This window comes from Schistocerca serialis, chromosome 7 (assembly GCF_023864345.2).
Source record: "Schistocerca serialis cubense isolate TAMUIC-IGC-003099 chromosome 7, iqSchSeri2.2, whole genome shotgun sequence".
NCBI lineage: Eukaryota > Metazoa > Arthropoda > Insecta > Orthoptera > Acrididae > Schistocerca > Schistocerca serialis.
In genome coordinates, this window is record NC_064644.1 from 36,381,679 (window position 1) to 36,407,968 (window position 26,290).

At 39.8% G+C, this 26,290-nt stretch overlaps 1 protein-coding gene across 1 annotated transcript in view; it reads left to right on the forward strand.

Annotated features, from left to right (window-relative positions):
• The window catches only part of LOC126412116 (phosphoribosylformylglycinamidine synthase), a 223,331-nt gene that overhangs the window by 10,935 nt on the left and 186,106 nt on the right, over positions 1 to 26,290 (forward strand). The window contains exons 2-3 of the mRNA XM_050081551.1: positions 11,581 to 11,852; positions 24,733 to 24,883. Coding sequence (XP_049937508.1) covers positions 11,587 to 11,852; positions 24,733 to 24,883 — 417 coding nt within the window. The 5' untranslated portion in view covers positions 11,581 to 11,586. The remainder of the gene's footprint in view (positions 1 to 11,580; positions 11,853 to 24,732; positions 24,884 to 26,290) is intronic.

The following is a 26,290-nucleotide window of genomic DNA, read 5'->3' on the forward strand; positions in this document are numbered from 1 at the left end:
CATAGTGAAAGAACTGGAAGCGAGGTGTAGCAAAGCTAATGCAGTGAGCGCTCAGCTACGATCTACTCTCTTCTGCAAGAAGGAAGTCAGTACCAAGACTAAGTTATCTGTGCACCGTTCAATCTTTCGACCAACTTTGTTGTATGGGAGCGAAAGCTGGGTGGATTCAGGTTACCTTATCAACAAGGTTGAGGTTACGGATATGAAAATAGCTAGGATGATTGCAGGTACTAGTAGATGGGAACAATGGCAGGAGGGTGTCCACAATGAGGAAATCAAAGAAAAACTGGGAATAAACTCTATAGATGTAGCAGTCAGGGCGAACAGGCTTAGATGGTGGGGTATGTTACACGCATGGGAGAAGCAAGGTTACCCAAGAGACTCATGGATTCAGCAGTAGAGGGTAGGAGGAGTCGGGGCAGACCGAGGAGAAGGTACCTGGATTCGGTTAAGAGTGATTTTGAAGTAATAGGTTTAACATCAGAAGAGGCACCAATGTTAGCACTGAATAAGGGATCATGGAGGAACTGTATAAGGGGGGCTATGCTCCAGACTGAACGCTGAAAGGCATAATCAGTCTAAAATGATGATGATGATGATGATCTGCAATACCACAAAATCTCACAGGTAGAAAAGCAAGTTTTAAATCTAACCTAAAATCATTTCTGCTGGACAACTTCATCAACTAATTTCAATTTAAAAATTCATAGCCTATAAAAAATTAAAAAAACCACTAACTTGTTTCAAGCACAGTGGCATGAACAGGACTAAAAAAAATAATGTGTTCATTAATTAACACTAATTATGTGTACCGGTACATGTAAATTGACTTGTTCCCCATCATTTTGATAAGAGAATCATTCAAACAATCTATGGAATGTGTAACTAACAGATTCTTTTCAATCCTAATTTGTGCTGCCTCAGTGACAGTACCCCTATCCACATCATTGCTGGGCATGGCACCATTTTGCGTTCTGGCTATCAACTTTGCGATTTCTTCCTCAGTTTTGTGGTTTCGCTACAGTCCACGCTACATAACGATTTTTGTGACAGTGACCACTTTTCGGTGATCCTGTCACTTGCTCCTCACTACCTGATAGACCAGTTACCCTGATGGGTTCTTTGAGGATCCATCTGGCATTTGTATATCCTTGCTGTAGCTTCGGCCCTTTTCTGTCAGACTGGACTGGTGAGGTTCTGGGTGATGTCTCTGATGTCGTCACCTGTGCTCCTGTTCCTGTTGGCCTCTCCCGTAGTTGGCTGGTGCCGTGGTGGACCAAAGACATTGCAAAAGCTATTCAGGGTTGTCGGAAGGCCCTCACATGTCTCAAGCTGCGTCCTTTACCCACAAACCTCCTCACTTTTAAGTTGTTTCACCGTAAGGCTCACTGTCTAATTAAATGCAGTGAGAGGAAATCGTGGGAGTGCTCTGTCTCCTCACTTGAGAAAGTATCCTCCTTGTTCACAGGTATGAGCCAACCTCTGTAGTCTTGTGCACTGTCAAAGATTAACAACTGTTATGCGTTGCTTCCTTCATGGTATTATTTGTATCGATGTGTCAGTTCTTGCTGATCACTTTGCAACAGTGCTGGCCCACTCTTCTCACCTGGCTACCTTTTGAACACATAAATGACAAGTTGAAGACATCTCCATATCCTTCTACCCCTCCTGCCAAGGTGAATTATATTATGAAACTTTCACTCATTGGGAACTGCTCCAGGCTCTTGACTTATCATGCAATATGGCACCATGCCCTGATTCGCGTCTTGATCAGATGATCTAACAGCTGAAAGGTTCTCAAAAACGTCATCTACTGAGGGTCTTCAGCAGCATTAGGCTCTAAGCTATTTTCCCTTTGCAGTGGTATGACAGTATCATTGTCCCAATCCTTAAAGCAACGAAAAACCCCACATGCATCAACAGCTACCAGTTGATTAGCCTCACCAATGTACTCTACAAACTGCTTGAAATGGTGATAGCCTGACAATTGTACTGGGTTCTCAAATTGCGGTCAGTGTGGTTTCTGGTTGGGATGATCTGCAAATGACCATTCATTGGGTTAGAAAGAGTAATCCAACAAGCACTTTTTAGTTACCAACACTTTATTCCAGTCCTTCCCCCCCCCCCTTCCCCCCCTCCCCACGCTACTTAAGGCATAAGAGACCACTTGGAACCAATACATTTGACTTAACCTCCATGACTGAGGCTTTCAAGGCAACCTGCTGAATTTTGTCAGTTTTGTTTCGATTTAGAGTTGTACATCTCTCAGCTACCTTTGGGTCCAAGAGAATGGCATCCCAAAGGCTCCATGCTGTGTTACGCTCTTGCTCTTCCTCATTGCCATCAATAGACTAGTGACCTCCACCAGGCAACTGGCCATCCCCGTACTGTATGCTGGTGACTTTTGCATTTGACACAGCTCTCATTCTGCAACTTTGGCTGAACACCAACTCCAAGTCTTCACCCAGAGGGGTTCCACGTGAACCCTGTCATGTGGGTTCCAAGTGTCTTCCGCAAAAATGCAAGTCTCGCTTTTCCGTTGTTGTACTACAGTCCATCCTGACACTGGACTCTTCTTTCATAAAATCTAACATAGCAGTATTAGACTGTAATATCTGTCGGCCGAAGACTAGCTGCATACAAAATTTTAATTCTCTCTGCTTCCTCGCCAACGCCTCTTGGGGTGCAGATTGCACTACGCCTCTCTACGTTAACTGAGCTCTGTTCTCATCCCGATTAGACTATGGTTGCCAGCTTTATGGCCCAGCGGCACATTCACCTTTGAATTTATTGGACCGAAAACATCAGCATGGAGTGAAACTGCCCAGTGGCAGCCCGTTCCAAACTAGTCCTGTAGGCAGTCTCCCTGGCGAAGTGCATATCTATCCTCTTCTGTTCTGACAATATGAACTGTTGCTCATTTATGAAATCACTATTGAACAATTTCCTAATCAACCAACTTATCAAATTATTTTTGCATCCAACTAGTATCAACCCTCTAACACTACATATGTGCAACAGGTGGTTATACCCGGGTACTGAGAAATTTCAGTGTGGGTTGTTTCTGACAGTTGTTTTTGTACCCTAAAGGATATACACACACCTGTGTATGCCTGATTTCATATGCAGTACCTAACTCAGTCCCATATTATTTTGTGGTTGTGCTCATTTACCTCTAGTTGTAAGAAGGTATGTAAATAATTTAGAATGACATTAGAAACATACATAATATTTACGAATTACTAACAAAACAGAGCAGATACGAACAAATGTCAGCACACTGTGCAGAAGAGAAATAGTAAACAAATTTGTATGCACTTACATGCGATATAATTTTATTAAATCAAAACAGTCATGATTTTTTTTTTGCAATTTCTAGTGTTTGTTGAAATGTAACCAACACACAAAAAGCTGTGATGTAACAATACATCCTAAATTTTTTCTAGTTTATCCATTTTTAAGTTAAAATATATCACAAGCTTGAAATCATTTGTCTGCATGTTTATAATACTTGTTAAGAAACAAAAGTTCATCACCATATTTAGGAATTATTTATAATATTTTATCTGAATAATTTTACCTGCCCTACTAAATGTCCTTTCACATGCAGCACTAGTAGCAGGAATACCACAAATACGTTTCAAACAATGGATAATCCAGGATGGAACGTAACAATACCAGAGAAGGAAAGTTGCTGCTCACCATATAGCGGAGATGCTGAGTCGCGATAGGCACAATAAAAAGATTCACACAATTAAAGCTTTCGGCCATTAAGGCCTTTGTCAGCAGTAGACACACATACACACACGCACACCACACTCGCATAAATGCAACTTGCACACACATCTGCAGTTTCAGAGAGCTGAGACCACGTCTAATAGTTATGGAAGTATTGGTGATTTTTGTTTCCACCAATCAAGCAGTCAGTTGTCATACAAGTCTGATATGTCAGTTACTTGACACAGACACACATCGACATAGCTTTGCGCATCATCAACATTGTTACACCAAGTGTTGTAATCAGTTCTGGTCCTCTTGAATTCTCTGCTCCTTCCCTCGTCCAGTTGCTGCTTTTCGATTGCACTTTGCAGAATTCTCCTGCAGAGATCTCTACAGCACATAATATTTCTTCCTTTCCTGCTGGATAGGAAAGCATTCTCATATTTCAGAAATGAGGAGAGAGAAAGTGGAGATCCTGAGATTCATTCCAAAATTAACTTTCCGACACATATGCCACTAAGCTCTCATTGCCAGTTTTTCCATTATTTCAAACTTGCCCACAACACTGAGAATCCCAGACAACAGATTTGCTAGCCCATTCAAATATGCTGTCTGAAAAGCAGCTGTTCCAGTTTCTGATTAAGTCAGCACAGTCGCTGTTTCTCTTCGGTTAATTAATAGAGGTCGACAGCTTTATGATTGGTCTAATATTTCTGCTTCTTCACTGCAGTGTCAACATTAGCCAAAAAATTTTAAAAGGAAAACATAACCTGAAAACCCAAGCACATTTTGCATTTAGATGGAAGCAAAATTCGATTGTAAAAGTGAAAACCATCAGGTAGAACTGGATTTCCACAATTTTTAATTGGTATTGGAAAATCAATTTACAAAATCTGGTTTTTGGAGTGCCAAGTAAATGTAGTGATTCTATATAACTTAGGAGGCAATACTGTATTGTAGGACATGTCTTCTTTTGCAGTTTGTGTTCCATGTTACATCTTTGGTGAAGAAACATCCCCACATTAACCCAAAACGTATTAGGGAACTCACAGGAAACCTAAACGTAAGGAGCTGGAAACTCCTAACTGTCACCCCCTTCCCTACTGTTAGGTAACCACTGTCTTACATCCAGAGAAATTCTCACATTGTTGTGGCAGTGGCAGTGTCGGACTTCTCATCCTATTGCTGGTGTTTCTGCTGAAACGTGCTGTACAAATATATTGGGATAGATGTTACAGTTACAGACAAAAACAATCGGGAATTTTGTATTACCTCATTTTAGAAATATTCTTCAACACAAATGAAATTTGATGGAGCCATTCCTTTTTGAGAGTCACTAATCCACAATGCCAGATTATCAGTGGAAATAGCCCAATTCACATGGGAAAATATTTGCACTGAAAAAGTATTAAGTATATAGAGAAGTTTGCTTGCTCCAGGCTGTAGCACGTTAAAACGCCCGGACAAGATGGCAGCAGATAGAGTAACTTCCACACTTGTGTTGGACACTAAGAGTATGGTTCAAATTTCAAATGCACTTTGGGGGGGGGGGGGGGGGGGCTACAAAAAGATAGAATGGAGGGTGTTAATTAAGCAAGAGAGTTCTAGAGATTCATTGCATGGGGCAGCACAGACCATATCATTTACAGCCTTAGTGACAGCTTGTAGGTGGCCGACAGCTCGAAGCTTTGACCCCAGGTGTGTGTTGCCTCAAGGCTGGCATCTGCCGATACCACATTGTAGAGATGTGATGCAATGAATAGCGAGGCTAGACTCTGCGGATCTGCCTCCCTGGTAATGAGAACTGATGAGCACGGCACCAGACTGCTCTGGCGATGTTTGGGTTAGCGAAGATCTGGTAAGCTACAGATGAGACACAACTGAGCAACAAATGAAAGGGTGCATGGTGTCATCAGCCATTTTATTACATCGGTACTATGACTTCACAACTAAAAACATACTCCATGTTTCCAGCCCTGCAGGAAGCTGTGATGACCTACTCCTGTTATATATGTTTACAGCAGCAGTGAGGACTTTTTTAGCTCTAGGGTTGTCCTTTCCACATGGCACTGACATGAGATCGTGCAGATAAAAGTTTCCCTCCACCATTGCATAGGTCATTAATAAATGGCTGTTGATACCGTTCTTCAAATGCTCCTTCTAATCAAATTGTTTGCCTATGGAGTATCGTCTCTGTTGTGTGACAGGATTTATGATTTCCTGTTAGGAAAGTCACAGTCCATAGTAATTGTCAAAAAGTCATCGGGTAGAACAGAAGTAATAGGCATTCCCCTAGGAAGTGTTATAGGCCCTCTGCTGTTCATGATATACATAAACAATTTAAGATACAGTCCGAGCAGCCCTCGTAGATTGCTTGCAGGTGATGCTGCCATTTGCCATCTTGTGTAGTCCATCAGATGATCAAAAACAGTTGACTCTATGTATGGTAAGTGTGAAGCCATTGACACTAGTACCAACAGGAATCTATTAAATTTTAGTTCCACAATAAATCATACAAGACTAAAGTCTCTCAGTTCAGCTAAGTACTTAGGGACCACAATTACAAATAACTTAAACTGGAAGATATGTTGGGGGGAAGACGAACCAGTGTTTTTTATTAGCAGAATACTTTGAAGCTGCAACAAATAAACTGAAAAGACTGCCTACACTGTGCTTGTCCGCCCTCTACTAGTATACGGCTGTGTGGTAGAATTGAAGGAGAACATAAAAAAGGTCAAAGAAGGGCAGCACGTTTTGTATTATCGAGAAATAGGGGAGTAAGTGTCACGGACATGATACAGGATTTGGGGTGGACATCGTTAAAACAAAAGTGTTTCTTGTTGCGGCGGGATCTTCTCACAAAATTAAAGCCACCAACTTTCTCCTCCTAATGCGAAAATATTTTGTTGGCACTCATGTACATAGGGAGAATAATAAAATAAGAGAAATCAGAACTCACACAGAAAGATTTAACTGCTTATATTTCTCATATACTGTTCAAGAGTGGAACAGTAGAGAAATAGTGTGAAAGGGATATGATGAATCCTCTTCCAGGCACTAAAGTATGAATCACAGAGTAATTGTAAATGTAACTGGGAAGAATTTTTCTTAATCACAAACACTATTTTGGACTTTTTAATAAAAGTGATATATGATAATCACATAATCATTCTAATTCTTGTAGTTTAATCCTTCCACGACATGTTGGTATTTTCAGTATGTCATGCATAATTGATTTACATGCGTAATCAACATGTAATCGGCTCATGATTGTGATCATTCGACTGATAATGTCAGCACCTGTCAGGATGTATTATCAGGATTTAATTACATTGTGTTATAATATATTCTTTCATTGCATGGGCAGAATGTAACAGTTGATGTAGCTTTGCCAATGTGAGTATGTATTGCTTTGGAAAAGTCTGTATTCTACAAGATCAGTTTGGGTATCTTGACAGGATCCTCTGACGTGGAGGTTCTGAGTTCAGTTCCTGGAGAACACCTCCGGTCTCTCTGTGGAATAAATCTCTGATCAGGGTGCTTACAGGCCCATCTGGGTGAACTGCTGCTTCCCATGTCTGCTCCCTAGCTCACTCGTAGAGAAATTATTGGAATGCGTAATCAGAACGGTGCTGTATGTTGGGTCAGATTTCATCATAGTGTCAGGTGAAAGGTTTTTCGACATGGGATTCGGCCTGTCAACCAGCGCAAGAGAGTGACTTGCATGTGTACATTAGGAAGTCCCGGAGTAAAATCCTGTGTGTGTCTACGAACACAGAAAAAAGCAGCAGCAGAAGTAGCAGAGGCCACGGGAGGCGCCGTGAGTGGCTCAGTCTCCACCTCTCATAGTTCTGTCTGGAAACTGAACCGGGTGGCACTCTGTGGCCCGGTTCTGGTGCTGCCAAGCCCCTTCTGAGCTGCTGCTCTCTGTGGAAGGTGGAGGATTCTTCTGAACAGTGCGTTCTTTCCTACACTTTGCGCTCACTGTTTCATTGAAAATTGCTGCTACAGTGATTTTTAGTGCCTGGTTTACTTTCTGCCTTCTGGCTGGTGTAAGCAGTTACTTATCAGCTGTTTGACGGATTCCAAAACTCGGTGAGAATTTATTTCCTTATGCTGTGTTTGTGCTGCTGACCTCTAACAGTCACGACACAGAGCTAATGCGCCCATTGTAAGTGACATTTATTCCTGCCCTATGTATTTTAGCAGTTGTTCTGTAGTCATTGTAACACAAGATCATGTGTGTCCTGTTGTTGTTAAGATTTAGTTCTGTTTCGCATTTGTGTGTTTCTGTTTGACACTATCATAATACATCGTATATGTGTTAAGTATTTCAGAGTTCATTTTGATAATAAAAGCATAGAGTTCTTTTTGTTTTAGTTCAGGCTTCTGTGAGGCCTCTTGTCTCTGTCAGATGTTCCAAAGCTGAGCTTTCTACTTCGTGACTACCACATGGAAGATGATATAATGTAATCAGCAATTGATTATTTTATTGTTACAGTGGAAGATATATTACATGCCACTTCTGTGGTAGGTGTTTTTTATGCTGTTTTTTTGACAACTACTTTGTGGTCACACTAGTAGGAGCTGTCAGTGAGTGGCATCTATAGTTTTTCAGAAAATAATTTCCTTGTATTTATTAACAATAATAGGTTGCTGATAAGTGACAATTCATTTTCTTCCCTTATAAATAATTCTTGAAAAATGCTGTGTCTGGCCTTGGCAGTCAGAGACAGTGGTCATAAGTGGAGGAGCTGTGTGTGTGTGTGTGTGTGTGTGTGTGTGTGTGTGTTTTATCTAATTCAGAAGGAGGCCTTTCACTAAAAGCTTAATTGCTTAGCAGTCTCTTGGTTGTGTCTGTCTGTAACTCAACATCTCTACCGTATGGTGAGTAGGAATCTAGGAATCTGTCCTTTTCATAATATTGTCATTATTCCATTCTGAATTTTCCATTGTTTGATTCTTGAAAATTCTTAGTTCATATCAGCAATTTTTAACTATTTTAGAAAATCCAGGTGTATAGACTTGAACTATTTAGCGCATTTACTGTCATCTTTGAGAAGCCTGCATTTACACTATCGTTTTATATATATATAAATGGATTCCTTATTTTCATTAACTGTTTGCTTACAGTCCTGTTGAATTGAACTGTCATTATAAGTAGACTGCACTTCTAAGAGTCTAAGAATGTGGAAGGAAGGCTGTAATGGAGTTTGGAGTGAGACAGTGTCATGGCCCATGTCCCATTTTAACTTTATATTGAGTCCATAATGAAGAAAATTGAGGAGAATTTCAAAAAATGAAAGTTTGTGCTGAAGAAATAAAAATAACAGATTCGGCGATGACATTGCAATTCTGTCAGAGACAACAAAGCTCCTGGAAGATCGCTTAAATGGAGTATATAGTGTCTCGAAAAGAGGTTTTGAAGTAAAACATGGACAGTGCACTGTTATCAAAGATAAACATTTTTGAGAAATGGGAATCGTGTTAACATTGAGTATAAAGCTGAATTTCCAGAGTGAATCTTCCATTCTGCAGCAGAGTGTGCACTTATTTGAAATTTCCTGGCAGATTAAAACTATGTCCCATGATTTGAAATTTCCTGGCAGATTAAAACTATGTCCCGTGAAGTTTCATAAATTTAAACATTAAGGATATTTTCTAATGATATTTGTCTAAAGTGCAGCCTTTTATGGAGGTAAAATGTGGATGATAAACTATTAAGACAAAAAGACAATGTAAGCTTCTGGAGGAGGAGGAGATTAGTGTTTAACATCCCGTCAACAACAAGGTCATTAGAGTTGGAGCACAAGCTCGAATTAGGGAAGATTTGGAAGGAAATCGGCTGCGCCCTTTCAAAGGAACCATCATCCTGGCATTTGCCTGAAACAATTTAGGGAAATTATGGAAAACCTAAATCAGGATGGCCGGAGACGGGTTTGATCCGTTGTCCTCCCGAATGCGAGTCCAGTGTGCTAACCACTGTGCCACCCCACTCAGTATAAGCTTCTGAAATGTGGTGCTACAGAAGAATACTAGACTAGATTGGTAGATTGGATAACTAGGTGAAGAGGTAATGAATCCTGTGGCACAACTTGACTGGAAGAAGGGATCTGTTGATAGGATACATCCTAAGGCACCAACTGATATGTAATTTGGTAATGAAGGGAAGTTGGAGGAAGGGGGGTGGGACAGAAATTGTAGAGGGCGACAATGCCTTAACTACAGTAAGCAGGTTCAAAAGGATGTCAGTTGCAGTAGTTAGGCAATCTTGCACAGGATATGCCAAGTGTGGTGTTTTGTATAATAACAGTATTTGGAACAATGACTGCGACGACAGGAGACATGAAGTAGATAATGACATCTAAAGCCTTCTTACTTCATTACTGTTCATTGAGGAGAAACTGGCATATTATGAATGCAAATGGGCAGGGGACAAAAGTAAGCGATAAATTTATTTCCAATCAGCCTCCTAGGGAGATTATATTGATCTGGCCTCCTTTAGTTCTTAGACTATGAGAGTGACCCCTGTATGCTTTTAGTGTTCGTATCCTTCTGAGGACATCTGGATTTAAGTTTTCCACAGATCATTTAAGACAAATGCTGGGACAGTTCCTTTATTGTTGTGGTGGTTAGTTGTGTCTTCCCCCACCAGTACAACTGAGCAAGGCTTTTTTTCCACTTTTTTCAATTGGATGTTAAACAGTAATTTTCCTTCGCATTTTGTACCAAGCTGTGTCGACAGAATCCCGTTACCTTCTGATTTAATTTGTTGTCAACTCCCACAAATGTAAATACCCATAATGCATTATTTGAGCATGTAACACTTTGATAGATTTTATTTGGAAATAGTCTGAGAAGCAAACAGTTCTCTATTTTATGTGACTTTTTACCTCACAGAGCTCTCCGTTGCTGAGCATGTTACTGCTAAAATCAAACAAACACATACATCTTCTGTATTGTTATAAAGGTGCCAGTCTCTCTCTCTCTCTCTCTCTCTCTCTCCCTCTCTCCCCCCCCCCCCCCCCCCTCTCTTTCAGGCACACTCTTGCACCCCCCCCCCCCATACACACACACACACACACACACACACACACACACACACACAGGGTCTTCCATTTGGTTCAGCTGATGCCAGTATAGATGGCTGTTTGAGCTATATTTCACAACTTTATCATGAGATAAATGGTTATTTTTCAGAGACCAGAGACTTACTCCTGTCAGCTGCTGAATGTCTTATTATGTGCATAATCCAAGAATAAAAACGTTCTTAATTTATTGCATTATATTTGTGGTAGTTGCACTGTTATAAGTGAGAAGGAGCAATAAAGCTGCTGCTGATTCGGAAAATAAAGTGACAGATGTCCATCATGTGTACAGAGTTTCTCTTCAATATTTGTTAAATGTGCTCAGTTAAATGGTTATATACATGAGAATTATTTTTATTTTTCCCCCTCAATTCCTTGTGAATTCAAGTATTATACTTGAAATCAAAACCTAGTAATTTTTACGCGCCTTTGTGAAATACTTAACTTTGGAGACTTTACGGTTGAGACAGTTTCAAACTATTTTTCTCACCCCTCCTCCTTGTTAGACATGATAAGATGATCTTGTTCTATGCCTTTCAGTTCTACCATCTGTCATTTTCTGTGGAACCAGCCATATGAATTAAGTGATGTGGCTGCTTGGGTTCAAGGATCATGACCTTAAGATTGGTTCTTGTTTTTGCTTTGTGACTGTTGTTTTTCTGATAACCTCTGACGTCACTACTGCTCATATATTCCGGACCCCCTGGAAATTCAGTGTCATGTGGTAATAGATTAGAGATAATTCACAGTTGCTTTCAAACCTCTGCTACAGAGTAAGATGGACATCCTTTACCTGTACAAGAAGCCGGGCCTGAGTGTGGCGTCAGAATGCGAGAAATTAAAGCAGCTTCGAGCAGAGGCAAAAATAGAAGCTCTACATACAGAAATATGCTTTTATGTCGAGATAAGCAAACCTCTGTCAACTGGAGAACTGGAGAAATTGAAATGGATTTTGGGATCACCCTTCAAACCTGATGATGTTCAGCACAAGCCTTACCTTCAAGCAAAAGGAAAGGAGAACATGCTTATTGAGATAGGTCCAAGGTAAGCTCATGACAAGAAATATTTTTTACTGTAAGTCACACTTGGAAAAAATATAGTTTTACATTTCAAGGATGGCAGTTGAAAATGTAATATACCAACAAACAAATGTTTCAATATCTCGTGAAAAAGTGCTTTGGTATATAACTATTACATACTGTATTTCAACATTTTACAATTTGTTAAGCTACTTGCCTACATCTCATTTGAGTTTGCCTTTGTAGCCTCAAATGATGATAGAAATAGTAACTAATGCTAGGAAATTTTCAGCTTACGGTTGAATGTAGCACGGTCTTTGTTTAAAATAGTGGGCCTGTAATTTACATTGACATCCACAGTGCCAACGTAAACATAGTTCTACTAGTGGCATATTTTCACAAATAAACATAGGTTCCTCAGCCTTACATTTTCAGCTGAAACTGCATAAGGCATTGTCCACTGTTTCTGTATAGTTTCATCCTGTACATGTGTAGGAAATTATCTACAAATTATTTGCGAATGCGTGAAATACATCTCAATTATGTTGTAGTCAATAATTTAGAAAACAGTAATATGTATACACATTCAAAAATGAAATAACTTTTTTTAATAGTTGGATCTGTATTCTTCAAATAGCTGTTACATTAAATTCTATTTTATAAACGGATTTTTAGATTAAAAAAATTCTCCCACAGTTTCTGTCATAGCCTGCCAAAGTTATTTCAGAAATAAAATCTGGTAATTAAAATATTTGATTAACTAGTGTGTTTACCTTGGCATCATACACATTTCATTGACAGAAAATTCATTTTTGAATCGTTCTGTTGCGTAAATTGCTCTAGCATTTCTTACAAAAAATAGTTTTTGATTACCAGTATTTTGTAAACTAAAAATTTTTGAAAGAAGTTAAGGTGCCTTTTATGGAAGAAAATTAGGGCATTAAAATAAGGGACATCAATCCTGCAACAGAAACTTATTAGTAGGGTTCAAATTTTGAATATGCAGGGTCTTATAGATCTTAAATATTGAATAATTCATTAAAGACAAGATTTCTGTAAAGAATACCTTTGTCCCGATACTCAGCTAAATGTAAATTCTAATTTAAATAATAATAATTGGAGTAATAAAAGTTGTAAAAGAATTTTGGAATGCTGTTTATTACATATAGATTAGGCAAGAAAAAATATTTGTTTATTTATTGAAATTAATCAGGTGCAGTGGATATACTCCACGTTGTTACATTTCCATCTATAATCTAATTCTTGAATTAAGTTCATCATTTGTTACAAACTGATGCTCATCCATAGTATGTATGGATCCATTGGAAGTAGAACATCACATTGGATAGTTTAACATCTCACACAGGAGCTGCCAGGTTATCTGAAACATTAACAAACAGTAACCTCGTACAGTTTTGAAAGATTCTTTAAACAGGTCGGATACATAGGGAACTGTGTGTACAGTTGAAATTATCAGTGTTTAAGGAAACAAAATGTACAAAAAAAGTCGTGCAGTAGGGGCCCATGTGACATAGTCATGATGAATGCACATCTTCATCTAAACACTACAACTACTGTGAAGTGCATAGCAGAGGGTATTTCCCATTGTAGCATTTATTTGTGACACTCATTAGGGCTTCTTTCCATTGCATTTGCACAGGAGATGCCAAAAGAATGACTGCTCGATTGCCTCTGTGTGTGCTGTAACAAGTATTGCTGGTCTTTGTAGTCCATCTGGGGATGGTACATAGTAGGGAGGTGTAGCATAATCCTAGATTCATCACTTGTTGAAACTTTGTGAGTGGACTTTGACGTGACAGTCTGTGTCTGTCTTCAATCACGTGTCAGTTCAAGTTTCTCAGTATTTTCGCAATGCTTCCCCTTGGCTCAAAAAACTGTGACCAGATGCCCCATATGATTGTGCTTTCGTTAATAAGTGTTGTTGTGGTACTGTGTCAAAATGCTTTTCTGATGTCAAGAAATGCTGCAACTACTTGTTTACCTTGATCCACTACTTTCATTGTGTAGAGTGAAAAAGGCAAGTTGTGTTTCACATCACTGATGTTTTTGGAATCCGTGCTGGTCGACGTGGAGTAGATTGTTCTGTTCCAGTTACATTACATTTGAGTTCAGATTGTTGTCAGAGGTATTGGACAGTAGTATTGTGGATCAGTTCTACTACAATTCATGGAGATGGGTTTGTTGCGTGCTTTTTTCCAAGTACTGGAGATAGTTTTTTCTTTGAGTGACCTACAGTATATTATGGTTAATAGAGGAGCTAACTCAACTGCAAATTCTGTGTGGAATGATGGGTGCTCCATCTGGCACTGAAGCTTTGTTCACTTTTAGCAGTTTCAGTGGTCTCAGTGCAACTGACACTAATATCTATGTCACTCATCTTTGCAGTGGTTATTTATTCGACATATGGCAGAACACATTGTGTGAGAACTAAAATGGGGCATAACTTCCATACTTCCGTATGGAAAGGAGCATTTGAAAATGGATACACCATTTCTGTTTTTGCTTTGCTGTCTTCATTATCAGTTTCTATGTCATCCATGAGTCTCTGAACACTAATTTTGATCCCACTGACAGTCTTTACATGCGAACAAGATTTCTTTGAATTTTGTGAGAGGTCTTTCGGTAAGATTCTGTTATGGTAAACCTTGAAGGCTTCACACTTAGCCATTTTGATAGCCAAATGTGCTTTGTACAGTACCATTCTACCAATAGGTGTATCCTTTTTTTTACACCTTTTATGTAGTATTCTGTGTTTCTTTAGAAGTTTCTTTACACAAGTATATACCAAGTAAGATACCTCCCGTCCTGAACTGTACTATTAGGTACATGTCTGTCCAGTGCATGGTCAACTATTTTTCTAAACGTGAGCCACATTTTCCTGTCCAGAGCTAAATGTTTAGAGTTCCTGATTGAGACATGACACCTAACCCTTTATCTCTTTTGTCAAATATGTAAATCTTTCTCATTGTTTTAACTGCCCTTTGTGTTTTGGTAGTCACTGTTGCTACAGCCACTTTGTTTTCATTTATACCTGCTTCAATGTGGTCATCCTCAAAGAGGCCGTACATGTCCGTTTGTTGCCATCATACCTAAGAAACATTGATGAACCAAAACATTATGACCATTGCCTGCTGTGATACTGAACTCCACTTGGTGGCATTGTGGGTGTGTGACGCGACAAGGAAAGTATACATGCGGAGCAGAGACAAATGAGAAATCATTCTAGCACGTTGCAGGGCACAAGTGAAGAAATGCACTGACTAAGCAACTTTGACAAAGGGCAGATCGTAAAGGCCAGGTGGCCGGGAACAAGCATCTCGGAAATGACAAACCTGATCAGCTCTTTGAGAACTACTTTTTGTGATCGTCTGTGGAAATTGGTTGAAGGACAGTGAAACCCCAGGTAGGCGAGAAGTTGTTGGGACATCCGTGAAATGACACGATGGACATTCTGAAGGGAGCAAAATATGTCTATCCTATGGGTATGCAGTCTGGCTACCCTCAGATGAGGTTGATGAGGCTGCCAAGAAAAACAACTTTCATCAAACCTGATGTTCCCTCTGTTAGTTCAGAGTTATTTCATTTAGTCCATACAATGCTCCAAAGGCATATGAATGCACAACTGACAACCTGCTTTGAGAGCTTAAATATATGATGTATCTTTAATAGGTAGGCTACCTCAGTTCTCAAAGACATTTAAAGAGCTTCTAAGTCACCTGATACTTATTCTAAAGTGTTTCCATGACACAGGTCTTTTTCTGGATTCAAAAAATTGCCTCTGTGCTGCCCAAGAGATAAAAATCTTGCAACATCTAGTTAACAGAAATGGAGCCTTTTCTGATCCAGAAGAAGTAAGAGCTGTAGCAATTTTCAACCTTCCCTGGATGGTATTCCTAGCATATATTATTTATTAAGGATTTCTAAAGTCACGGCCACAACAATTTTCCTGGAGCAAGGAACGGGAAACATCTTTCTCTATCCTGAAAGAAGTGCTGATATCTTCAACTGTCCCAGAACTTCGGGTTTGTGTTGTTTTGGTCTTCACTCCAAAGACGGGTTTGATACAGCTCACCATGCTACTTTATCTTGTGTGATCCTCATCATCTCTGAATAACTGCTGCAACCTACGTCCTTCTGAATCTGCTTACTGTATTCGTCTCTTGGTCTCCCTGTACTATTTTTACCTCCCACACTTCCCTCCAATACTAAGTTGGTTTTCCCCTTGATGTCTCAGAATGTGTTCTAACAACTAATTCCTTCTTATAGTCATTTGTGTCACAAATTTCGTTTCTCCCCAGTTCTATTCAGTACCTCTTCATTAGTTACTTGATCTACCCATCTAATCTTCAGCGTCTTTCAATAGTACCACGTTTCAAAAGCTTGTATTCTCCTCTTGTCTAAACTATTTCTGTCCATGTTTGACTTCCATACATGGCTATACTCCATACCATTTTTTCATAAAAGACTTCCTGACCCTTAAATCTATATTCGATGTTAACAAAATACTCTTCTTCAGAAATGCTTTTCCTCTCATTGCCAGTCTACATTGTATAAGCTCTCTATTTCAGTCATCATCCGTTATTTTACCACCCAAATAGCAAAACTCATCTACTACTTTCAGTGTCTCATTTGATTTAATTCTACTACATTCCACTACTCTTGTTTTGCTTTTGTTGTTATTCATCTTATATCCACCTTCAAGACACTGTCCATACCATTCAACTGCTCTTCCAAGTCCTTTGCTGTCTCTGACAGAATAACAATGCCATTGGCAAACTACAAAATTTTTATTTCTTTTCCCTGAACTTTAATTGCTTCTTCAAATTTTTCTGTTTGTTCCTTCACTGATGTACAGATTGAATAACATCGGGGATAGGCTACAACCCTGTCTCACTCCCTTCTCAATCATTGCTTCCTTTTCTTATAATTCCATCTGGTTTCTGTACAAGCTGTAGATAGCCTTTCGCACCTTGTATTTTACCCCCTTCTACCTTCAGAATTTCAAAGAGAGAATTCCAGTCAACACTGTTAAAAGCTTTCTCTAAGTCTACAAATGCTATAAACGTAGGTTTTCTTTTCCTTAACCTATGCTCTAAGATAAGTCGTAAGGTCAGTGTGACTTATGTGTGCCCACATTTCTCCAGAATATAAACTAATCGTCTCCAAGATCAACTTCCACCACTTTTTCCATTCCTCTGTAAAGAATTCGTGTTAGTATTTTGCAGCCAGTTCTTATTAAACTGATAGTTCAGTCATATTCGCATCTGCCAGCACCAGCTTTCTTTGGAATTGGAATAGATTAGATTTAGATTCAGTTTTCGTTGAATAGACCCAAAAATGAGATGACTCTTGTGGGTTTGGAACAAGTAAAAAAGTATAATATAAAATTATTATTTTATTCTTGAAATCTGAGTGTATTTTGCCTGTCTCATACATCTTGCACACCAGATAGAAGAGTTTTGTCATGGTTGGCTCTCCCAAGGTTATCAGTAGGTCTGATGGAATGTCATCTACTCCTGGGGCCCAGGTTCAACATAGGTTTTCCTGTGATCTGTCAAATTCTTCCCACAGTATCATGTCTCCCATCTCATCTTCATCTACACTCATGCTCATAAATTAAGAATAATTGCAGAATGTGCTGCCACACAACGTGGCACTACACAAAACTGGTGTTAATAGCATAGTCTCATAGGGAACACACACGATACAGGTCTGTAAGTCCACAGTATTGGTGATAAGTTGAGAAAACTGTCCCGAAACACATGTGCTACAAAACGCCACTGTTTCCTGCGCATGTACCCCCACATCAGTATAGGATATGATCAACATGCACACGTGCACAGGCCGCACAATGGGTTGCCATACTCTGTATCAGGTGGTCGAGCAGCTGCTGGGGTATAGCCTCCCATTCTTGCACCAGTGCATATCGGAGCTCCTGAAGTGTCATAAAGGTTTGAAGACTTGCAGCGATACGTCGACCGAGGGCATCCCAGACACGCTCGATGGGGTTTAGTTCTGGAGAACAGGCAGGCCACTCCATTTGCCTGATATCTTCTGTTTCAAGGTACTCCTCCATGAAGGCAACTCAGTGGGGCCGTGCGTTATCATCCATCAGGAGGAAGGTGGGACCCACTGCACCCCTGAAAAGGCGGACATAGGGGTGCAAAATGACGTCCCGATACACCTAACCTGTTACAGTTCCTCTGTCAAAGACATGCAGGGGTGTACATGCACCAATCATAATCCCATCCCACACCATCAAACCACAACCTCCATACAGGTCCCTTTCAAGGACATTAAGGAAGTTGGTATCTGGTTCCTGGTTCACGCCAGATGAAAACCCGGTGAGAATCACTGTTCAGACTATACCTGGACTTTTCTGTGAACATAACCTGGGACCACTGTTCCGATGACCATGTACTGTGTCCTTGACACCAGGCTTTACGGGCTCTCCTGTGATCAGGGTTCAGTGGAATGCACCTTCCAGGTCTCCGGTCGAATAAACCATGTCTGTTCAGTCGCCTGTAGACTGTGTGTCTGGAAACAACTGTTCCAGTGGCTGCGGTAAGGTCCCGAGCAAGGCTACCTGCAGTACTCCGTGGCCGTCTGCGGGCACTGATGGTGAGATATTGGTCTTCTTGTGGTGTTGTACACTGTGGATGTCCTGTGCTATTGTGCCTGGGCACGTTTCCTGTCTGCTGGAATCATTGCCATAATCTTGATATCACACTTTGTGGCAAACGGTGGGCCTGTGCTACGACCTGCTGTGTTTGACCAGCTTCCAGTCGCCCTAGTATTCTACCCCTCGTAACATCAGCAATATGTGTTCTTTGAGCCATTTCCAACACAACATTGGCACATCCGAAAACGTCTGTACACTTACTCGCTGCAACGTACTCTGACATGCACCAACACACTTCTTCGTATGTGGACTGCTGCCATTGCCACCGTGCGATGACCACAGGTCAAATGCACCGCATGGTCATACCAAGAGGTGATTTAAACCTGCAAACCACCCACAAGAGTGTTGTTTCACCATGTATCAGCGTTATCCTTAATTTATGAGCCTGAGTGTAGGTGCTCTTCCATTTCTGTAATATTGCCTGCAGGTTCATCTCCATTATAAAGACCCTCTGTATACTCCTTCAGTCTTTCAGCTTTACCTTCTTTGCTTAGGACTGGTTTTCCATCTGAGCTCTTGAAATTCATACTGCTACTTCTCTTTTCTCCAAACGCCTCTTTAATTTTCCTATAGGCAGCATCTATCTTTCCCCTAATGTTATGTGTTTCTAAATCCTTACATTTGTCCTCTAGCCATTCCTTCTTAGCCATTTTGCACTTTCTGTCAATCTCATTTTTTTGTATTCCCTTTTGCCTGCTTCATTTGTTGAATTTTTGTATTTTCTCCTTTCATCAATTAACTTCAGTATCTCCTTATCACTCAAGGATTTTTTTTAATGTGTTTAATCCTCTGCTACCTTCACTGTTTCATTTCTTTAAAGCTACCTATTTGTCTTCTTCTGGATTTGTTTCCGCTGTTCTAGTCAATTGTTGCCTGATGCTCCTTCAGAAATTCTCAACAATCTTTCAACTTATACGGGTCCTATCTTCTTAATTTCCTACCTTTTCCCAATTTCTTCAGTTTTTCATCTGCAGTTCATAACCAATAAATTGTGGTCCGAGTCAACAGCTTCTCCTGAAAATGTATTACAGTTTAAAGTCTGGTTTCTAAATCTTTGTCTAACCATTATATGATCAATCTGAAACATTCCGGTATCTCCAGGTCTCTTCCACGTACACAACCTTCATTTATGATTCTTAAGCCAAGTGTTAGCAATGATTAAATTATGCTCTGTGCAAAATTCTACCAGGCGGCTTCCTCTTTGATACCTTTCTCCCAGTCCATTTTCATCTATTTATACTTCTCTCCCTTCTCCTACTATTGAATTCCAGTTCCCCACCATAATTAAACTTTCATCTCCCTTCACTATATGAATAATTTCTTTTATCTCATCATAAATTTCTGAAAGCTCTTCATCATCTGCGGACCTAATTGGCATCTAATCTTGTACTATTGTGTTGGGTGTGGGCTTTATGTCTATCTTGGCTACAATAAAGCATTCACTATGCTGTTCAAAGTAGCTTATCCACATTCCCATTTTTTTATTCATTATTAAACCCACTCCTGCATTATCCGTATTTGAATTTGTATTTATAACCCTGTTTTCACCTGACCAGAAGTTCTGTTTGTGCTACCACCAAAATTCACTAATTCCCACTATATCTAGCTTCTACCTATCCATTTCCCTTTTTAAATTTGGTTATGTACCTACTCAATTAAGGGGTCTAACATTCCACTGTCCAATCCTTAGAATGCAGTTTTGTTTCGCCTTATAATGACATCCTCCTGGGTAGTCCCCACCCAGAGATCCAAATGGGGGACTATTTTACATCCAAAATATTTTACCCAAGATGATGCATCATCGTTTAACCATACAGTAAATCTACATGCCCTTGGGAAAATTATGTCTGTAGTTTTCCCTTGCTTTCTGTCATTCGCAGTACCAGCACAGCAATGCCGTTTTGGTTGATGTTACAAGGCCAGCTCAGTCAATCATCCAGACTGTTGCCCCTGCAACTACTGAAAAGGCTGCTGCCCCTCTTCAGGAACCACATGTATCTCTGGCTTCTCAACAGATACCTCTTTGATGTGGTTGCACCTACAGAATGGCTATCTTTACCACTGAGGCATGCAAGCCAACCCAGCAAGGCAAAGCCCATGGTTCATGGAGGGGGGGGGGGGGGGGTTCTGGATTTTAATGTTGGAATGTAACTAAAAACACTGGTGCTAGTGGTTACAATTTAGGTGCAGTTCTAGTGTAAATCTGGGAAGGCACTGACTAATTGATTGCTTATGCCTCCAGAATACTCTTGAATTCTGAAAAGAATCACTCCATGACTGAGAAAGAGTGTCTAGCAGTTGTTAGGGCAGTGGGTAAGATCCGATCTTATTTTTATAGCAGACAATTCACTGTTGTGACTGACCATTTATTATGCTGCTTGAAGAGCCTGGAGGGTCCATCAGGATGACTTGCGAGATGCAGTCTGAAGCCTTAGGATTATGACGTCACAGTAAGATATGAAAGTGGATGCAGACACAAATAAGCTGACAGCCTTTCACAGGTTCCGTTGAAATACTATTACAGCACTGGTGATATGCAATTCATCATTGCACCAACAAGCACTGCAGCTGAACAACGGGAAGACCCAGCATTACTGAAGACATTGAGCCCGTGCAGAAGGAAGAAGTTGTCAAAGGAGAATTCATGTTAACTGATGGAATGCTGTACAAAAGAATTTGGGAGCCAGTTGGACAGAAGTGGTTGCCCATCATCCTAGCTCATTTACATTCAGACATGCTGAAGTACTTACACATTGCTCTGATGTCGGATCATTAGAGAGCTGCAAAGACCTTTGACAGGAACCATAGTAGGTGGTAACATTGGCCAGGTGTATGCTGATGTCAGGCACTGTGCAAGGCAGTGTAGGAAATGCCAACAGCACAAATGTGTGCCTCAGTTAACTGTGGTCACCTGCTACCATTTCCTCTTGGAGTTGCTCCATTTCATCAGACTGGAATTGACCTATTGGGGAGGTTCCCCAAGTCAACAAATGGTAACAAGTAGATAATAGTGTGCACTGACTGCATTACTTGCAAAGCCGTCTGTATTTATGGCCAAAACTCCAGAAACTACTTGATGCATGGGACACAACGTATAATGATATCTAATTGTGGGAAAATGCCTCAGTCAAAACTGGCAATGGAAGTAATTTTGTGATGCAGCATCAGTCACAGGATGATAACTGCCTAATATCTGCAGACAAATGGTGTGATAATTACAGTTGCTGGCTGGTGACATGCAGATCATGAGTCTGATTCCCACTTCCTGCAGTTATTTATTGTTCATGACTTGTATCTTCTAGAAATCTATGTAGGGAGTTCTCTCTCTCTCTCTCTCTCTCTCTCTCTCTCTCTCTCTCTCTCTCTCTCTCTCTGTCTCTCTCTCACTCTCTGCTGAGGTACTCAGTTCAACTTCATCTGAACTTTCTTGTGTTGTCAGTATACATGCTTTCAGTGTGGAGTTTCAGTTCTTGCTCTTGTAATTGGTACTCACTTGCAGATCTTATGTGTCAGTATTATTATTTCTTGTGTATTATTTTGTACAGCAAGTTGTTTTTCTAGGATCCTCAACAATATTCCTTCGTTACATTTCCACACTTCTCTTTGGTTGTTGGTCCCACTACTTCCTTCAGTATTTTCTCAGCTATTTATTACGACACAAATTTTTAAGTCAGTTGTGTTTTTGTTCTAAAAGTGTGGAGCTGCACACAGGGACAACAGAGAGACTGCTAAACAAGTATGCTTTCGGCCAAGAGGCCTTCTTCTGAAGTAAACAACACGTGCGCTCACACACACACACACACACACACACACACACACACAAGCACAACTCTCATGCATATGGCCACTGCTTTCAGATACTGTCTGTGACTCAGCATCTCCTGCAGGTGGTGAGCAACAATCTATCCTTTCCATAATGTTATATCATCCTAAAATTTCAAATTCTGGATAATTCTGAATGTAATTCACCCAATTTGCGAGGCACTATTGCATGGTTTAAATGGCAGCAATCCTTGTCCTTTGGATAAATATTAGTTTTCATTTTAATTTAACTTCCAGTGATAATTCAGCAACTAAATTTCTGCTCCTTTGTTAATGCCACTCAAAATTTAGTCAGGTTGCACACTTTCAGAACCCTTTTTACTGTTTGGCGTAGACTTGCTTCAGTAATGAGAATTAATTTTTTTGGTTATGAGAAATGGCACACAACATGGTGAACAATGGTTTGTTGAAAACTACATCAGCCTGATTTGAATTTGCGGACTGCCACCGATGAAACGACACCAAATTTTATATATTTTACTGTCATAGTGAGTCTTTTTAGCTTGTAGAATGCTGTGCCTTGCTGATTAATTGGAGGATTACGCGATGCAAATCTACAGTGATCGGAAACCACAGTGTGTCGCCCATTGCACAGTGTACTTCTTGTGTTCCTTAGGTTGTGCACCATCAACTCTCTAACACCCAGGAGCCTCTGAGACATATATAGAACCTTAATAAGTACTATCCTTTTACTGTACCTAAATGTTGGTATATTAGAGCTAGCCACGCGTAATTAAATTCCTCTATGGCATCATCAGTTCCACTCCTCATTACATATTTGTCACACTTAATTTTTGTTCTGTCACAATGACCATTTTGACATTATCATTGTTGCCATGGTTCTGTAAGTGCTGGAACAAATTTGTTGTCACTAAGACGCTAGATCAGGGTCACACGCAGGCATGATCAAGTTGCTCCAATCATAGGATGTTGTGCGATGTCGTGCCCATCTTGTTAAATGTGGACAGACATCGCCACTAAGGCAAAGAGTCCATTAACATAGCCTTTTGTTTTGGATTGCTCTGTGCATTTTAGTTAAGACCTCACAAATGTCTTAACATTGATCGTGTCACTTGAGAACACTGTAAAATGTCAGAGGCAGAACACCCGGGTGGTATATACCTTTCAGGAACTGAAATTCCAGTCCTCATGACAGGTTGGTCCCTCGCACCCTGTGGCATGCCTCCCTTTCCTGTCCCTCTCTCGAACCTCCTACATCCACTCTCTTTCGTTCCTCTCCAGAGAAGGAAGTAATAGTTCCAAAAGCTAGCATTACTGTTTTCAACATGTATTGCCAGTACTGGAATTTTCAGAGTTGATTGTGTAATTGTAGGACATAACATGTACAGACAACACCCCTGAAAATCCAGAAACATGGTGCACAGAAGTTTTTTTAACTGAAAATCTTCGCTTGAACTTCACACAGTTTGGTGATGTTGAATGTCTCGATTCCACAGATTGTTGTGTACATTCAAGTGTAGCATAAGCCATGAACGTTTTTTCTCCAGTGACAGTTTGACTTGAAAACTCGTCACCTTCATTACTGTGGCACTCAAAGGAATTTGAAGTAGTCCTATTGAATACTCGTCTGTTTTATCCATGTCAGTTTGGGAATTTTCAGTACCTGACATGAACACGGTTTCTGATAGTGTAAGCATTCTGTAAGAATTTTGTGAAGAACACTTCTTGGAATTCAAGTAATCAGAGTAAATGACTTTGAGATAGTAAAGAGTCTGTTTTATTGACCTTTTTCATCAACTTTTTGCACCGAGTATTCAGAAATGACAGATGACCCACTCTGCGTATCATCAGAAACATATCATCACACCCATCTTTAATCACTCTAAATATTTTCTTTCCTTTTCATCACTCATTGTTCTCTATCAACTTCACTATTCCTGTAGCAAATAATACACCACTTTCATGTGTTTTGCACACAGAAAACAAATCGGTCTATACATATTATGTTAGGAGGGATTTTCAGTTAACTTGGGTACTTTAAGTATGTACAAAAAACATACACTGACAGATAATTCTGTGACAGCATTTGTGGGTAACCAACAGATGCAGGTACTATGTGTGCTAGCACAGATTGCCTACCCCAGTCTTGCTGTGATCGTATCTAGAAGTGATAGTTACAAATCATACTATGTACCTGGTTTGTGGAATAAAATAGGTTTGTCTCAAGTAATATTACTGGAGTTGCATTTTCACACAAATATTGTTGTATTATTTGTAAGAGGTCTTTTATTGCAAATAGTGAACATAAAAGTTGTCTCAGGGTTTATGTGTTTTTTTCCTCGGAATCTATCTTGTAACATTAATTCCTGCATTTTGAATGTGTGCTTGAGGAGTAACATATTATAAATGTTTATTGCAGGTTAAACTTTTCTACAGCATTTTCAAGTAATGCAGTCTCGATGTGTAAATCTGTGGGTCTCCAACAAATAACAAGGCTCGAAGCCTCTACGAGGTATCTGCTGTCTTGGAGACACGAAGACGTTGTGATGACTGATGATCTTGAAAATAAGGTTTGTCCGTTAGCAGACAATTCTACACATATGCTAACTGTATATCTTCTGAAACAGTCTTGGTAGGCTAGAAATGGCTGAAAAGTACTGGATTCCTTAGAAATAAATACAAAAAAAGTATTCTTACTGCGACAATAAAAGTATATCAGAAAACGTCGTAGAACATTTGTCACTACATTAGTCTTTTTTTCTTGCCATTCTGTCTTATACCAAGTGTTGGTTATGTTTAGATTTGGGAGAAGTTTGCTTTAAACTGCCAATCCCAATTTAGGATGTTTCTCAGAATCACTTTGAGCAAATATCACAATGTTTTCTGTGGCAGAGCCATGACCTTGAACTCTGACCAGCCTTCCTTGCTTCTCACTAGTCTGAATGTGTTGTTGGAGGGCCTGTCTTTTGCTTTGTTGTTTGTACTGACTAAAAAAAAACTTCACTCCAGCTATGTACCCAGCATTAATCACACTCACTGAGTTAATTCTTTCCTTTCATTTACTCCAAATTAGACAGAATATTTCACTTGGCCATTTATTCTCTGGATATTTTTTATGCAGGGCCTGATGTTCAAAGAACCACCTTTGAAAATTGAAAATTTGTTCCAGACCAGAATCCGAACTCAGTTTTGCTGCTTGTTTCAACACCTCAACCATCAGGCTGTTTGAGCATGACTCCAGTCCTGACTCAAACTTTCACTGTCACCAATGCTTCCACCAATGTTTTCTGAACACTAACTGCCAGAGGTTAGATGGGAATGAAATCAAAGCACCTTGCTAGCAAAAAGCAGGAAATCTGGGTATGAATCTCACTTGGCACAAATCTTCATTTGTCACTGCTATTCATTAGAGTGTGGGTTCAGCATTCCTGAGTAGTGTTTGACGTTTACAGAAACAGGAAAAATACATTTGGTTCATAAAAATGTCTTAGCAACTGTATTCTTAGGATAAAATGGTAAAACTGGAATTAATATGGGCCTCAAAGATGTATTTTCATCAAGATTTTTGTTCCTTGTGGTGAAATATCGCTGTACAGTATGAAACAAATAATTTTATACCATGTCACATGTTTTCTTTCCTGAAAATTGTAGTGCCCATTGCCGGTAGGTTCTTCAATGTCACCCTAAGTAACCGGCATGTAAGAAGTGCAACACATTAGTTACTACAAGAGAATTTATGGTTACTGTCTTAAGACAAAGCTACAATAACAGTAAACATAAAAGTTTAGTTATGTGCCATGAATAAAGAATGAAGACACTTTCACCATTTTTAGGTCACATTCAGAGTTTCATAAAATTGCTTTTGTATTGGATCCTGGAATTTGACCTTATCTCTCTCACAATCCTGAGTCTTCCACTGTAAAGTAGATTCACAGTTGAAAGCCATGGGAAATTAATCTTGTCCTTACTGTTGAGAC